The 16,475-nt window shown below is 36.1% G+C and overlaps 2 protein-coding genes across 3 annotated transcripts in view; one reads left to right on the top strand and one right to left on the bottom strand.

Moving 5' to 3' along the window:
- BDP1 (B double prime 1, subunit of RNA polymerase III transcription initiation factor IIIB) overlaps nt 1-16,475 on the bottom strand; it is a 99,954-nt gene that overhangs the window by 24,651 nt on the left and 58,828 nt on the right. For both annotated transcript variants that reach the window (XM_036278698.1, XM_036278697.1), the window contains exons 18-25: nt 14,904-15,091; nt 14,235-14,451; nt 10,746-10,921; nt 9,313-9,523; nt 7,773-7,912; nt 3,091-3,292; nt 2,630-2,820; nt 1,429-1,816 (exon numbers count right to left, since the gene is read on the bottom strand). In XM_036278698.1, coding sequence (XP_036134591.1) covers nt 1,429-1,816; nt 2,630-2,820; nt 3,091-3,292; nt 7,773-7,912; nt 9,313-9,523; nt 10,746-10,921; nt 14,235-14,451; nt 14,904-15,091 — 1,713 coding nt within the window. The remainder of the gene's footprint in view (nt 1-1,428; nt 1,817-2,629; nt 2,821-3,090; nt 3,293-7,772; nt 7,913-9,312; nt 9,524-10,745; nt 10,922-14,234; nt 14,452-14,903; nt 15,092-16,475) is intronic.
- Nucleotides 11,441-11,611, top strand: LOC118641447 (40S ribosomal protein S29-like). The gene has a single exon (XM_036278699.1). It carries the CDS (start codon nt 11,441-11,443, stop codon nt 11,609-11,611), a length of 171 nt encoding a protein of 56 aa, XP_036134592.1.

Below are 16,475 nucleotides of genomic sequence, written 5' to 3'. Positions count from 1 at the left end.
AGTCGATGTGTCTTTCTCACATCAATGTTTCTCTCTCTCTCTTCCTCCCTCTCTATCTGAAGATAAATGTAAAAATGTCCTCAGACATTCTGAGGATAAAAAAATTTAAAAAATAGGCCCTGGCACAATTGGTTGAGCATCGTCCCATGCACCAAGAGGTCACAGGTTTGTTTTCTAGTCAGGCACATGCCCAGGTTAGGGGCTCAATCCTCAGTGGGGGCATGCAGAAGGCAGCCTATCAATGTTTCTCGCTCATCGATGTTTCTCTCTCTCCCTTCCCTCTATAAAATCAATAAAAAAAATTTTAAATCAGTGAAACTTAAATTTAAAAATATTTAACATATATATATATATATATATATATATATATATATATATATTTTTTATTTTTTAATTCTCACCCAAGGACATTTTTCATTTTTTGTTCAGATAGAGTGGGAAAGAGAGGAAGAGAGAGAGAGAGAGAGAGAGAGAGAAACATCAATGTGAAAGGGACAAACATCGATGTGAAAGGGACACATCGAGTGGTTGCCACCCACACGACCAACCAGGGCCGGGGACAAACTGCAACCAAGGTACGCGCCCTTAGCGGGAACCGAACCCAGTCTCTCTGGACCGCAGGCCGACGCTCTAACCACTGAGCGAAACCGGCCAGGGCAACATACATTTTTAATTTACCATACGATCTAGCAATTCCATCTCTAGGTATATTTGCCCAAAAAATTAAAAGCAGGAGTTAGAAGAGATATTTGTACACCCATATTTATAAAGTAGCATTCTTTGCATTAACCAAAAGGTGGCAGCAACCCAACTGTCCACTGACAGATGAATAAACAAAATATGGTATACATACATAATGGGATATTATTCAACCTTTAAATGGAGGGCATTCGGGCACATGATAAAACATAGATGAACCTTGAAAACATTATGCTAGTGAAATAAGCCACTAACAAAAAGGACAACTACTATATAATTCCAACTACATGACGTACCTAGAGTATAAGTAACAGAGACAAAAGTAGAAAGGTGACCGGCACAGGCTAAAGGAAAGAGGGTAATGGGGAATTACTGTTTAATGGGTACAGAGGTTTAGTTTTACAAGATAAAAAAAGTTCTGTGGATGGACTGTGATGATGGTATAGCACAATGAATATACGTAATGCCACTGAACTATACACTTAAAAATGGTTAAGATGGTAAATTTTATGTTAATGTGTATTTTACCACAATCAAGAATATATAGGTATATGTCCCTTCTACCTTCTCTACCAACCAGAATTCAGCCTGAACCTATAAAAATTACATTAGGTAGAAGTAATTTAGAGGATGAACTCTACAAATCCTAATAATCACTTAGAGAAGAAAAAATGATACACTAAAAGAAAAACACAAGATCAAGTTCCATGCATTCAAAAAACAAACTACCTCTTCCATCGTTTCCTCAATCTGAGCAGAAACAGGTTCAGGAGATCTGAGACCAACAGGTACAAACACTGGAGCTTTGTTTATTTCTTCTGGAGCAAGATGATAGCTTTCTTCTTCATAGGCAGATTCAAAATCTTCAACATCATCTTCATCCTCTTCCTGGGATGCTCGAAGAGTCACCAGCATGGCCTTGGAAGCTCTCGGTTCCTTCTTAGAAGTCTTACTCCGAATTCGTTTTGATCCACGCCCTTTATTGACATTTGGTTTGATCTTTCGACGCATTCTCCTTTCACTATTATCTATTTCGCATCCAGAGGCAGAAGAGATAGTAGTTCTTCGATTTAGAGCACTTTTAGAGTAATTTGATTCTTTTAACAGTTGTGAATGGCTGGAGGTTTAATCAAAATAACAACAAAGTCACTACATGCACAAGGATAATTTTAATGAAAACCAAACTTTTAAAGTGAAATCCCAACTCAAGCCTTTAAAATGAAAACTCCCACAATTCATTCTGTCAAAATTTATACTGTGAAAAGAAGAAACTTACTATTAGTTTCTCATTCAGAGTTCACTCTTTGTTATCTACCCACAAATTTTTCATATTAAGTTTTATTTATGGGCTGTTTTGCCCCTTGCTATTTAAGTGGAAATGAAATGCAAGACTGGAAATTATCAGAAGAAAAAGGAATAACGGTCAATGGGCTAATACATACAGAATATGAGGTTAAAAAGTGATATTGGTTTATCCTATTGGATCAAGAGATTAGGCTAAAAGAAGAAAAGAAGATGCAGAAAATCCATTAGAACAATGTTGTTGTTAAGAACTTAGGTTCCCTTCCACTTTTCTTGAAAATTATGAAAGAAGGGTACCCTTCACTTGTGTTTGTGACCCCATTTGAACTGGTACTCTAGGTACTGCATACTACTCTTTGGTCGGGCTTCTTTCTGCTCTTGTCTAACATTGTTAATCCCCAGAGATTTTAAATGTTAGAAAAAGAAAATCTCCCTAGAAAGATCAGAAAAAGTACATTTTAGTAAATAAAAATCAAGAACGGGGAAAGAAATATACCTATCAATAAAAAACAATCTATACTTCTGTTAACAACCCATCTTTTACTCTATCAATAAATTAAGGTAGGACATCCATAAAAAATGACTTTTCATTTTCTCTTCTGAAAGTATTAGTTACGTAAAATTTTACCTGGCTGGTTTACTGAGATGCCGCTCTTCAACAACTGAAGACACAGAATTATCCCCTACAGTTTTCTGTTCAATATTTCCTGATGGTCCAACTTCTGATTGAGCATCTTTCTTGGCCAAACCAGCCTCTTTAGAACCTACACTATCTTTTCTTGTTGAAACCTCCAGAGATGTCAGAAGCTCAGCTTTTTCCTTAAATTTAAAAAGAAACAGCTAGTATTACCACGAAAACAGTCTCTATGGCAATTTGATTTAGTAGTTTAACCTAGAATTCCAAGCTTGCTTACACATACACACACAAAACGTGACTGGTGTATAAATTTTTATACTACTAAAATATCATTCAATTTTCATGAAAACAGTAACAATACAAAAGGCAAAACTATATATTTTTTAATGCTCTTCTTCATAATCCTGACAAAATACAGCCCACTGATAAAAATTATATTTTTTCAAACTTACTTTTTGAAGGAGCTGGGTGTCAGAATTTCCTTGCTGCAGCAAATTATCTTCTGGCTTCCTTGCCTCACTCGGCTCTGCTCTGTCTTTTTCTATACCTAGTTCTTCTTTCTTATCATGTGCTCTTCCCAAATTTGGCTTAGCCTTTTGGAACTGCCTTCTTATCAATGGTGCTGGACTAGAAACATACGTTTTATGTTCATGTCTAGAATGAAGCACAAATCATTTTGAAGAACAAAAATCAGAATTCTTTCTTAATGTAACAGGTATTAAACAATTTTTGACACAAACTAATCCTATGTTCAAAGGACTATATATAAATTGGCTATGCTAATATGAAAGGAAGAACATAAAAGCTTTTATAACTTCCATTTTCTGTACAGCCTGGGGAATACTTTTACAATATTAATCTTCTTTACTTTCATTGATTCTGGTTTGTGGTTTCATTCTACTTTAAGTAATTTTCAGAGCAATAACTAGAAATAAACAAATAAAAAAATTCTAGTAGTTGAAGATGGATTTCATAATGTCACCTTAAACAAATGCTCCAATTGCGCTCTGAAGCATGAACAAATATGCAATGGTCACAACAACTATGGTCCTATGGTTCAAGAGCAGGCTTGAAAGCTAGAGTCTACTCTCCCTCCACATGCCTATCAGCTCATATAAAAGGGTTTATTGATACCCAGTGTCATAAGAATCTCAACATAACCCATTTTATCTGCCAATACACAGAAAGACAAGGTTTTAATATTCAATAGAATAGCCATAGCCTCCAAGGCAACCCAAACAGCTGTCTTAAGGTTTCCTGGAAAGAAATAATTGGCAAAGACATGAATTCTGAATTAGAAAGCTTAAAACTAATATAAATGTAAATATTTGTAAAGAATAACTGGATAAGCAGTGTCTATCATTAGTTCTCTAAAAGATCTGTATTTAAGTAACATTTCTAATAAATTACCAAGAAAAAAAAGTAGTTAGTTACATTTTCAAACATTCCAACCTAAGATCTTCTGGCAGTGAAACATCAAGGAGGTTCACAGAAGCTCTAAGAAGGATATGATGTTAACTAATATCCATCTAGTGTAGGCTAATGCAGTTGGGAAACAAATTATATTTAACTTAGGTATAGTCTATTTACAATCAAGTATGATTCTATGAAGGTATTTAAGAATAAAATATATAGTCCTGGCCGGTTTGGCTCAGCGGTTAGAGCGTCGGCCTGCGGTCCGGAGAGACCCGGGTTCGGTTCCAGCTAAGGGCGCGTACCTCGGTTGCAGTTTGTCCCCGGCCCTGGTTGGTCGTGCGGGTGGCAGCCACTCGATGTGTCCCTTCACGTCGATGTTTCTCTCTCTCTGTTCCTCTCTCCCCCTCCCACTCTACCTGAACAAAAATGGAAAAATGTCCTCGGGTGAGGAAAAAAAAAAAAAAAAAGAATAAAATATATATATATAAGCTACAATATGCTACTGAAGTCAAAAGGGACAAGAAAATGCAGTTAAGCAAGAATAAGCTAACTTAGCCCGGCTGGTATGGCTCAATGGTTGAGCATCGACCCATGCACCAATAGGTCACTGGTTCGATTCCCAGTCAGGGCACATACCCAGGTTGTAGGCCTGATACCCAGTGAGGGGACATGCAGGAGGCGGCCAATTGATGTTCTCTCTCATTGACATTTCTCTCTTTCTCCCTCTCACTTCCTCTCTCTCTCTAATATCAATAAAGAAAAAAAAAGTGTTTTTTTTTTTAAAAAAAGAATAAGCTAACTTAGAAACTATACAGAATATACACTCTGGAGAAAATATAACTCAAGATATAGTTACCAGCTAGAATAAACTTCATAAAGAGAGATGGGTAAGAAAGGGACGGGGGCCTGGCCAGTGTGGCTCATTTGGTTGGGCATCATCCTACGTACCAAAATGTCTCCAGTTCGATTCCCAGTCAGGATACATGCCCAGGTTTTCGGGTATGATCCCTGGTACAGGTCCAAGCAGGAAGCAATCGATCAATATTTCTCTCTCACACCAATGTTTCTTCCTGTCCTTTCCTCCCTCTCTAAGATCAATTAAAAACTTTTTTGCAAGGTGGGGAAGGGGGAGAATTTAGGGTGAGGAAGAGGTTTTCATATAGGAAATTTAAAAGTTAAATCTACCTTCTTAAAAACTGCAAAAGCTGAGCACAAAATCTCTTAGTATATGCAAAATTTTTTTCAGGAAGCTCTGCCTATACAACTATAGAAATGTGCTATTCTGAAAGTAAAATATCCTGAAAACTTAAGTTTACATACTAAATCACCAATGCTACTCTGAGCAAGCCATTTAAATCCTCTAGGTCTATTTAGTCAATTACAGATGAGAACGTTCGGGAAGGCTGATCTTGAAGGTCACTAGTCCTTAAAGGCTCACTTAAAATAAAAATAAAAATAAAAATCCTTACAAAGGTTCTACATTATTCTTCCTTTCTTTCATCTACTACTTTACCTTTTTTTTTTTTAATCCTCACCTGAGGATATTTTTCTACTTATCTTCAGGTAGAGAGAAACATCCATGTGAGAGGGACACACTGACTGGTTGCCTCCCACACGACCCCAAACAGGGCCAGGGACAAACCACAACCTTTGGCTGGAATCGAACCCGGGACTCATTGGTCCGCAGGCCAACACTCTACAGTGAGTCAAACCAGCCAGGGTTACTACTTTACCTTTCTTTCATCTACTACTCTTCCTCTCTTTCCCTGTGTTTCGTTCTGGCCCCCTTTGCTATTCCTCAAACACTCCAGGCATGTTCTTCCCTTAAGTGTTCTTGAACTGCTATTCCTTTCCTCTACACATCCCCTTGACTTGTTCCTTCACTTATTTTAGATCTTCTCTCCAATGCTACCCTTTCAATAAAGCATTCTCTGATCACTGCTAATTAGAAAGCAAATATTGCCCAGCCAGTGTGGCTCAGTGGTTGAGCATTGACCCATGCACCAAGAGGGCGTCAGTTTGATTCCTGGTCAGGGCACATGCCCAGGTTGTGGGCCAAGTCCACAGTGGGGGACATGCAGGAGGCAGCTAATCGATATTCTCTCTCATCGATATTTCTATCTCTCTTCCTCTCCCTTCCTCTCTTTCTAAAATCAATAAAAGAAAAAAAAAGTTTTTTTAATAAAGTAAATATCAATCATGATACTCCCTACTCCCCTACCTGCTTTATTCTTCTCTACTTATTTATTACCAATTTATTCAACTTATTTATATCTGTTCCCCCAATCAGAATATAATCACCACAAGGACAGGAATTTCTGTTTGTTCCTATGTTGTCTTATATTGTCAGCATCTAGAACAATGCCTGGCACATAAAACACTAAAATGTTTGTTAAATGAATGAATGTATGACATTCTTTTCAGTGGTAAAATTATGTAATTCTGTAAGACCAAAAAGGGATTAAATTATACATGGACAAAAATAATAATTAGGAAAAGCCAGAGATAGAAACAGGTTCATCGTTAATGTTTTAGAATTAACATCTCAGAAAGTTCTCTGGAATCATTTTTAGAAATGAATTATTCAATGGGATCAATCACCAATCTAATCCAATATAGCATTTGTAATACAAATGTTATTTATAATGCATTCTAGTGAAAATATTTCTAAACATCAATCACTTTATTTAAACATCCAGTTTAAAGAAATGAAGAAATGACTTAGTAAGGAAACTTGATATTAATGTAAAGAAAGAACTGGCCTTAGTTTTAAAATAAAAATAATATGAAAAGGCTTTTCAACACACACGCACGCCCCCACACAGGGGGACAAATGAAATGAGAGAAATTCATACTAAAGCAATAAAAGCTTCATATAAGAAACCTGCCTAAATGCAAGCAAACTGTTTAAAGTCATCCAAAATCAATAGCACTATTTGTGCAGTTAAATAATATAACATGCCCAAATTCTATTTCTATGGCTTCACAGAGAGTGAAAAAGAGTTATAGTAATGTCTCTTCTGCATTGCCAAAAAAATGAAGTTAATTCTATATAATTAAAGGAAGCTGGAATGTTCAAAATAAATTTACATGTGCTGAAGACATCCTGGGGGAAAACTAATAAGTACTTCATTGAAACATATCTTAGTAATAAAGATAGTACAGAAAATTAGATGGACCGTGGACTATCTCCAGAACAGGTGTTTTATTTTCCTTATGTAATAAAAAAGAAGAACCTAACACATCTTGCTTTAATATCAGTAATAACAAAGCAGATTGTAAGTAACAACAGAAGTGATTTTCCTGATACCCTTCTAGCATATCCCATTTAACAGATATCATTCTTACCATTTGGTTTGGGACACAGCTCCAACTACAGCATATAGTAAGTGCTTTATAGCACTTTCTTTTTATGAATTGTAGTCAGTACATTATAAATTTCTAAAGATACAAAGAATTTAAGAACCTGCTTACTATAAAAGTTTAGTTTTAAAATATGAGCATGATTGCCAAACTTTTCAGAGAATTTACAAACTAAGAGAATATCAGTTGTGCATTTCTTACAGTATTTGAAGAAACAGATTTAAAATATTCTAGTTCATTATTACTTTGTCATCAAAATTTTCAAGTGAAGTTTTATATAAAATAATTATGTGAAAACTCAACCTTGATCTTTGAAATGATCTTTGATGCTTTCCTGATTTAAAAGCACACTCACCTCATCTTTTTATCTAAAACATTAATTTTGTTAACATGAAGATTTTCTACAAGAGCCACATGGCTCTGATTTTCATATGTTCTTCCTTCAGAAACTTTGGAGGATACAACTTCAATTTCAGTTCCAATTTGAGAATTTGGCTGAAATGACAAAAACATACTTGTTTTTTTAAAACAACAGAACACACCTCCTAAAATATTTCAATCATTAAGAAAGGTATTTAGTTTTTAAAAATAAAGACTCAAACTGGGTTTGTTCGTGTTTTGCTTGCTCAAAACAAAATTGCCTAGTTTAGAAAGTTTCAGAGATGATTGCAGTAATATCCTTAGATGATCCTTTTAAAACTGCAATAACTAACAGATTTTTACCATCTCCACAAAGGACTTTTTTTATTCCCTTGACTCAAGACAGCTAACTTCATTTTCAGAACTGTTTTAAGCCTTTGTGTGCTGGTTTATAAAATAATGTGTGTAATCCTTGTTGCTTTTCTGATACCAGACTGTTTCCCGTGGTTGGTTAGAATATCTTATATTTTGCTGTTTATATTGGCATGTTTAGATATCAGGTTTAGTCCTCTAAAGATAAAGTTCAGTCATTTTGTATCAAACAGCACAACCAGGGTCTGTCACTTTCCATGCATACAGTTTAGTGAGATGTGATATGTAAGATCTGATTTGCTAGTTCTTCCTTGCAGAGTTATAAACAGAAAGATTACACTATCTGATTAATACTCTTCATACTCTGCATATAATTTGTGGCTGCAGAATATTATAATTTGTTGCAAACTATAACAAAACAACTGAAGATATGTTTAATAAATACTGTATTTATTGGAAGTAATATCCAATAAAAAATAAAACTACAATAACTATCTGTTGTGAAACCAAAAAAAAAAGTTTAATGCTTTTTTAAAAAAAGATTCAGGAGGTTCAAATAAGAATTACAATAACTTTAAATCCAGATTTTTCCTAAACAGACAAAGAAAAGGACAGAAAAACAAGAACTGTTGAAATAGGCATTACTCTACTTAGATTTGTTTCTTATATCAAAAGACCCATCAGTAAGAGATGGTTAAATTGTCACTCAAAAGAGCAGAATGTTATGCAGCATTTAAAAATAATTTATCTCTGTATTCCTGACAAAGAAAAATCCGTTAATATATTAAATGAAAAACAGTCACAAAATAACATGCATATAATGACTTTAGTATTTAAATTTACATAAGTGTCCACCTACGCACGCTTCTGATAATACACATCAAAAGGTTTTCAGTGGTTATCTCAAGGTGGTGAATTTGGGGTAGTTATTATATTATTTTGTATTAATTAAAGATTTTCACAACAAATAGGTTCATTAGTCAGAGAAAAAAAATACCCATATTTACTTTTTTAAAAATTCAGAATGGCAAATCTCAAACAAAACTAGGTACATTATGTATTCATTGAACAGAGTGTCAGATTACATAAGACAAGTCTGAGCTATCATTTAATATTTTAATGTACATTAAAAGGCTCAACTTAATTATATAACAATTACTCACCACAGTCAGGAATTTCTTTTCAGTTTCATTTTTTTGTAGTATTACTCTTTCTTCTTTTACTAAGCCTTTGGCTTCACCTTTTTCTACCATTTGCCTCTGTCCAGCCTTTTTTATGTTTGGTCTGGGTTTCTGAAGTCGGCCCCTTATTGGTCGAGTAGTTTGGATAACACTTTCCTTCATTTCTTCTTGAAAAGTGTTTATATTATAAGTCCTAGAAAGAGGGACAGGGAAAAATAGAAGGACTTCACTGTAAAAAGATGAAAACTACTATAAAAATATAAAATTTGAGTCTCTTCTAATGAAAATATCTTCTCTATAAAAATATCTCATAGCATTAAAGAAAAATTGTATTACTTTCAGATTTTAAATATAGCTTATTTTATAAAAGAACATACTTCAATTCTTATGCTCTTTATTATTTTTCTTTTAATCCTCACCCAAGGATTTTTTTTCAATTTATCTTCAGATAGAGTGGGAGGGATGGAGGGAGAGAGAGAGAGAGAGGGAAGAGAAAAACATCAACATGAGAGGGACACATTGACTGCCTGCCTCTTGCATGAACCCGACCAGGGCCGGGGATGAACCACAACCGAGGTACGTGCCCTTGATGGGACTCAAACCCGCGACTCATTGGTCTGCAGGCTGACGCTCTAACCACTGAGCAAACCGGCCAGGGCTACTTCAATTCTTAAAAGGTAATGAAGTAAATCATGGCTGCCAAGAACTGAGGGAAGAGAGAATAGGGAGTTATTGTTTAATGGGTACAAACTTTCAGTTTGGGGGAAAAAAAGTTCTGGAGATCGTTGGTGGCGATGGTTGCACAATGTGAATGTACTTAATGCCACTGGCTTATACACTTAAAATGTTTAAAAGGTAAATATTGCCCTAGCAGGTTTGGCTCAGCAGTTAGAGCCCACGGACCAGAGAGTCCAGGGTTCAGTTCCCACTAAGGGCAAGTACCTCAGTTGTAGTTTGTCCCCAGCCCTGGTTGGAGTTGTATGGGTGGCAACCAGTTGACGTGTCTCTCTCACATCGATGTTTCTCTCTCTCTCTTCCTCCCTCTCTTCCTCCCGCTCTATCTGAAGATAAATGCAAAAATGTCCTCGTGTAAAGATTAAAAAAACAAGTAAATATTATGTTATATGTATTTTACCACAATTTTTTAAAAGACAAATAATACATAAACACATATTTTTAAATGCACTGCTTTGTGTAAGATCTTAAGCAATGAACAGCATTAAACAAACATTAAAAGGAAATAAACTCAATATGATTTTCAATGTTATAGGTAGTCTGCTTATGAATAAAAATAAACCAAGTACAATATTGTTTATATTCACTTTTAAAATACTGTAACACACTTAATAAAAATAAAGACATATCTGAAAGAACTCTGTCTTATTTTATATTTTCAAAGGACTATAACTATTTACCCCATAGAAACAAGTAATTCCTTTTCCTGGCCTTGTGTAGACTGAGAGGCCTCTTTAGGTTCAGAACTTGAAGGTGAAAGGTTCTTTTCTGTCAGTACACACGGTAATATCCCAGCCTCCTCCTGTATGTGACTTAATTTGTCTTTTTCTCTTAATGTCATTAGAGAAGATGCATCCTAGAAAGAGATTTTTTAAAATTTCATTGAGGGTTGTAAAACTATAGAAAATATGAACTGTCATATACTATTAGAATAATAAATTATAAATAATAAATTAGTATAGTCTTTGTAGAGAATAAGGCAGATCTAGTAAAAATTTTATTTCCCAGCTATTCTACTTCTAGAAATGTCTTATAAAAATACTCAAACATGCCCAGCCCGCGTGGCTCAGTGGATCAAGTGTCGTCCCATGGACTGAGATGTCCCGGTTCCATTCCTGGTCGGGGCACGTGCCCTGGCTGCAGACTCGATCCCCAGCAGGGGGCAAGTGAGAGGCAGCCAATTGGTATTTCTCTCTCACAATGATATTTCTCTCTCTCTCTCTCTCTCTTCCTCTCTCTCTAAAAATAAATAAAAACATATTTAAAATAAAATAAAATAAATCTGCTTTGCTAAATTTTCATGACTGTGAGTTCCCCATGCTCATGTATTAAAAATTTGATTAGTTTTTTGTCTCATTGCTTCAGAGTGAACAAAATGGGTCACCAGCAACTCTACTGGAGTCATCCAAGAAAATTCAGCCAGGGTTCTCGTTCTTGCTGTGTCTGCTCAAACCGGTACAGTCTGATCTGGAAATATGGCCTCAATATGTGCCGTCAGTGTTTCCCTCAGTATGCAAAGGACACTTGCTTCATTAAGTTGGACTAAGTGAACTTCTATGAATGAGCCATTCAAAACATCTACCTTACCACAGAATGCTATCTCTTTGTACATAAAATAAAAAATTCAATTGTAAAAGAAAAATTTTTTGATTAAAAAAAATACTCAAATAAGTATCTAGAAAATTATATACAAGAAAATTCAGCCCTGGCCGGTTTGGCTCAGCGGTTAGAGCGTCCGCCTGCGGTCCGGAGAGACCCGGGTTCGGTTCCCGCTAAGGGCACGTACCTCGGTTGCTGTTTGTCCCCGGCCCTGGTTGGTCGTGCGGGTGGCAGCCACTCGATGTGTCCCTTTCACATCGATGTTTCCCTCTCTCTCTCTTCCTCTCTCTCCCTCCCACTCTGTCTGTACAAAAAGTGGAAGAATGTCCTCGGGTGAGGATAAAAAAAATAAATAAAAAAAAAGAAAATTCATTATACCAATATTATTGCACCCCCCCCAAAAAAAAGAAAGAAATGGGGGGAAATGGGAGGCATCTATAATACTGTCATTAATAAAGTAAAATTAAAAAATAAAAAGCAAAAAAAATAAACAAAAAAAAAAAGAAAGCAGCATTACACTAAAAAAATAAATAAATTAAAACTGAATACAAGGCAAACTTATTACTAAAGGACTGAATAAACTATAATTTCTTTATAATACAACACTACAGAGCCATTTAAAAGATAAATTTCTAGCCCTGACCAGTTTGACTCAGTGGTTAGAGCATCGGCCTGTGGACCAATGAGTCACGGGTTCCATTCCAAGGGCACGTACCTTGGTTGCGATTCGTCCCCAGCCCTGGTTGGGGTCATGCGGGAGGCAGCCACTCGATGTCTCTCTTTCACGTCGATGTTTCTCTCTGTCTCTCTCTATACCACCCTCTCTCTCCTACTTTGTCTGAACAAAAAAGGAAAAATGTCCTCGAGTGAGGATAAAAAATAAATAAATAAAGATAAATTTCTAAATACTACCCTGGCCGGTGTGGCTCAGTTAATTGAGCACTCTCCCATGCTCTGGAAGGTCACCAGTTTGATTTCAGGGCACATGCCTGGGTTGTGGGTTCAAATCCCCGGCCACATTATGTGCAAGAGGCAGCCTGTCAATGTCTCTCATATCGATGTTTCTCTTTCTCCCCCTCGCTTTTCCTCTCTCCCTAAAAATCAATAAAAACATAAAACAGTATGTCTAAATACTGATCCCAAAAGATGTTACAGCCCTGGCCAGGTGGGTCAGTTCGCTGGAGCATCATCCCATACACCAAAAGGCTGCAGGTTTGATTCCCAGTCAGGGCACACACCTAGGTTGTAGGTTTGATCTCCAGTTGGGCTTGTATGGGAGGCGAATGATAAATGTTTCTCTCTCTCTCTCTCTGCCCCCTTCCTCTCTCTAAAAAAAAAAATCAATGAAAATATATCCTCAGAGGAATAAAAAAATTTAAAAAGAGATGTTCATGATATTGTGTTAAGTAAAAAAAATCAGAAGGCAAGCTATGATGTTATTTTTGTAAAACAATAAAAATATCCTCACATCTTATTATTTATATTAAGTATCAATATAAAAAATTGTGGGTGGGTATATTAAAAATTGTTACATGATTAACTTTGGAGGGAGAGATGGGACATTATAGGGACTTTCACTTTTTAGGTTCTATATTTTTTCCTATTTGAAATTTTTATAATCAGATAAAATAATCAATAATGAGTTATCTTTTTTAAATATAAGATTAGAAGAAAAAAGTACAAATGTTCAAGCACAGTAAAAACTAATATATTTTAGGATGCAAAATAAGAATTTTAATTTTAAAAAGTACATTATATGTTTAGAACGCTCAATTTATGAGTATTAACATTTCACTTCAAAGTTTTTGATGCTACACCACAGTCTTCTTTTTTTTATTTTTTATTTTTTTGGGCACTTGTCCCTAGCGGGAACCGAACCCAGGACTCTCTGGTCCGCAGGCTGACACTCCAACCGCTGAGCAAAACCGGCCAGGGCCACCACAGTCTTCTTTTGTTATAAACCAAGTCAATAAAATATCTCCTTTAACTCTTATTAAGCTCTTAATTTTTTTTTAATCCTCACCTGGGGATATGTTTTTTTAATTAATTTCAGAGAGCGAGGAGGGGGGGGGGAGAGAGAAACATCGATCAGTTGCCTCCTACATGTACCCTAACTGGGGATCAAACCCACAACCTGGGTATGTGCCCTGACCGGAAATCAAACCCATGACCCTTTGGTGTACGGGACAACACTCCAACCAAGTGAGTCACACTGGCCCCAAACCTTTAATGTTTTATTTCACCTTCACAAAAGTGAAATAAAAAACTGTCATTCCATTTTTCCTGCGAAGAAACTGGTTGCATCATTTGGCTATGATCACAAAGCAAACAAAGGTCAGAACTTGAACTGGAGCCTAGGCTTCTTAAATTCCTTCCCATCACATACTTACCCATCATCAGAGATTTGAGATTCTTACAAAAACCATGTGGAACAATGAAGTACATTAAGTACAGCTACAACAAAATCACATACAGTAAAAGGTATATGGGGAAACATTCGTGAAATTTAAATTCCAGTTGTTTTACTTTATTAACTAAAACAAGAAACTGCCACCTCAAATATCACTCACTTGTTGAGAAGGGAGAGTGTTCATTTGTTCACCATCATGTTGTACCACACCAGTCTCTATTTCATCTGTTTCCAATCTCTTCCCAGGTACATGTTTTTCTGCTGCCATAATCTCTCTTTTTAAAGCTGCTCTTGATAAATTTGGTTTGGGTCTTTTGAATCGACTTCTCATAAAAGGTGCTGGCTTAAATGGCTTCTGTTCTTGAGGAAGAGATTTGCTTTTGGAACAAGGATTATGAAGTTTTTAGAATGAACTGAAGGGGCAATGGGAGAGGAGTCTTCGGATAACCTTAGAGATTGGCAGTAAACATTTAATTCTAATTCTTAACAGAAAAACAAATCTATTTGGGAGCTCCTGAAAAAAATGAGTGGTACAATCCAGACAGATATAAGCCTAGGAGTTATAGCATCTTTGCACAAAGAAAATACAGGTTTGTCACAACCATATTGACTTAGGAGGATGTGTTACATACAATTCTGTATGTTATTAATTCTCACAATCAACTGTCAAAATATTCTCAATCCTCTCTCCCAGTCTTCCCCAAACTAGCTTAAACCTCTAACACTATGCTATAGATTATGTCTTGAAATCTCACTTAATTTAACATAATCTGCAAATATAACTTTATATGTTTTTTCTTTAAAAGCACACAGACCTATATACTTGTACCTTAAATTAATATCTGAAAACTGCTCTGGGACACCTGCAGATCTCGTCCCCTGGTCTTCTGTTTTATCGAGTTCAGAAGTCTGCGAAGAAGTCTTCCAATGACTCAACTGACTTGACACTTCCTTTTCAGAATGTATTGCTTCTTCTACAGATGTATGCACCATGGATAATATTTCACTGCTAATGTTCTGGAAGAACAGTCACAGTAAATCAGCACATATATAAGATTCCTTAAGCATTTCAACAAAAGCCTACCATATTCTAAACACTTTTCTTTAAAAACCAGATGTTTGTTTTTTCAATTTTTAAATACAACAAAATTTATAAATGTTAAAACATAAAATTAAGTTTTTTTCTATATTGCATATTATCATTTTTCCAAGCCACAAATGCCATTGTTGACCTATTCAAAAAAATAAAAAGTCCTTGAAAATGTTAGAATAAGATCAACTTCAAATAAGTGAAAATTTTTAATAAAAACAACTTTTAAAATTGGAGTAAAGTGGAATGAGGCAGAAAAATAGAAAAAAAACTGATACATTTATAGTCCAAAGAGATAATTCTAATGTATGTTCATACTAGAGTTAGCACAAATCCAATCCAATTTTATTTACTTCTTTTATCTAAAACAATAACTTCTAACTAACATTAAGAATAGTAACTTGCACCCTGGCCAGTCTGGATTAGTGGTTAGAGCGTCGGCCCGTGGAGCAATGAGTTACGGGTTCGAGTCTGGTCAAAGGCACATACCTATGTTACAGTTCGATCCCAACCCTGGTCGAGGTCATGCAGGAGGCAACCAGTCAATGTGTCCCTCTCACATGGATGTATCTCTCTCTCTCTCCCTCTCTCTCTCCTTCCCTCCCACTCTATCTGAAGATAAATAGGAAAATATCCTCCGGTGAGAATTAAAAAAAAATAGTAGCTTGCCCTAGCTGGTTTGACCCAGGGGTTAGAGCGTCAGACAGCAGACCAAAGAGTTACAGGTTCAATTCCTACTCAAAAGCATGTGCCTGAGTTGCCAAGTCTGATCTCCGGCCCCGGTCGAGGTCATGCAGGAGGCAACCAATCGATGTTTCTCTCTCACATCAATGTTTCTAATAAATAAAAAATAGTAACTTTCCTATAATTAAAAAGCATTTTAATTTTTTTTTAAAGAGCCCTGGCCGGTTTGGCTCAGCAGTTAGAGTGTTGGCCTGCGGTCCAGAGAGACCCGGGTTTGGTTCCCACTAAGGGCACGTACATCGGTTGCAGTTTGTCCCCGGCCCTGGTTGAGTCGTGCGGGTGGCAACCACTCGATGTGTCCCTTTCACGTCAATGTTTCTCTCTCTCTCTCTCTCTCCCTCCCTCCCACTCTATCTGAACAAAAAACAAAAAAAAAATGTCCTTGGGTGAGGATAAAAAAAATTTTTTTTTTTTTTTTTTTTTTTTTTTTTTTTTTTTTTTTTATCCTCACCCGAGGATATTTTTTCCATTTTTGGTACAGATAGAATGGGAGGGAGAGAGAGGAAGGGAGAGAGAGTGAGAAACATCGACGTGAAGGGACACATCGAGCGGCCGCAACCCGCACGA

Source organism: Molossus molossus, unplaced genomic scaffold (assembly GCF_014108415.1).
Source record: "Molossus molossus isolate mMolMol1 unplaced genomic scaffold, mMolMol1.p scaffold_m16_p_3, whole genome shotgun sequence".
Taxonomy (NCBI): domain Eukaryota; kingdom Metazoa; phylum Chordata; class Mammalia; order Chiroptera; family Molossidae; genus Molossus; species Molossus molossus.
The sequence above is the reverse complement of the archived record's forward strand: the minus strand, read 5'-3'. Positions and strand labels throughout refer to the sequence as shown.

What these genes read in the sequence shown, in the direction of transcription:
- LOC118641447 (XM_036278699.1), top strand. Translation starts at nt 11,441, where the DNA reads ATGGGTCACCAGCAACTCTACTGGAGTCATCCAAGAAAATTCAGCCAG.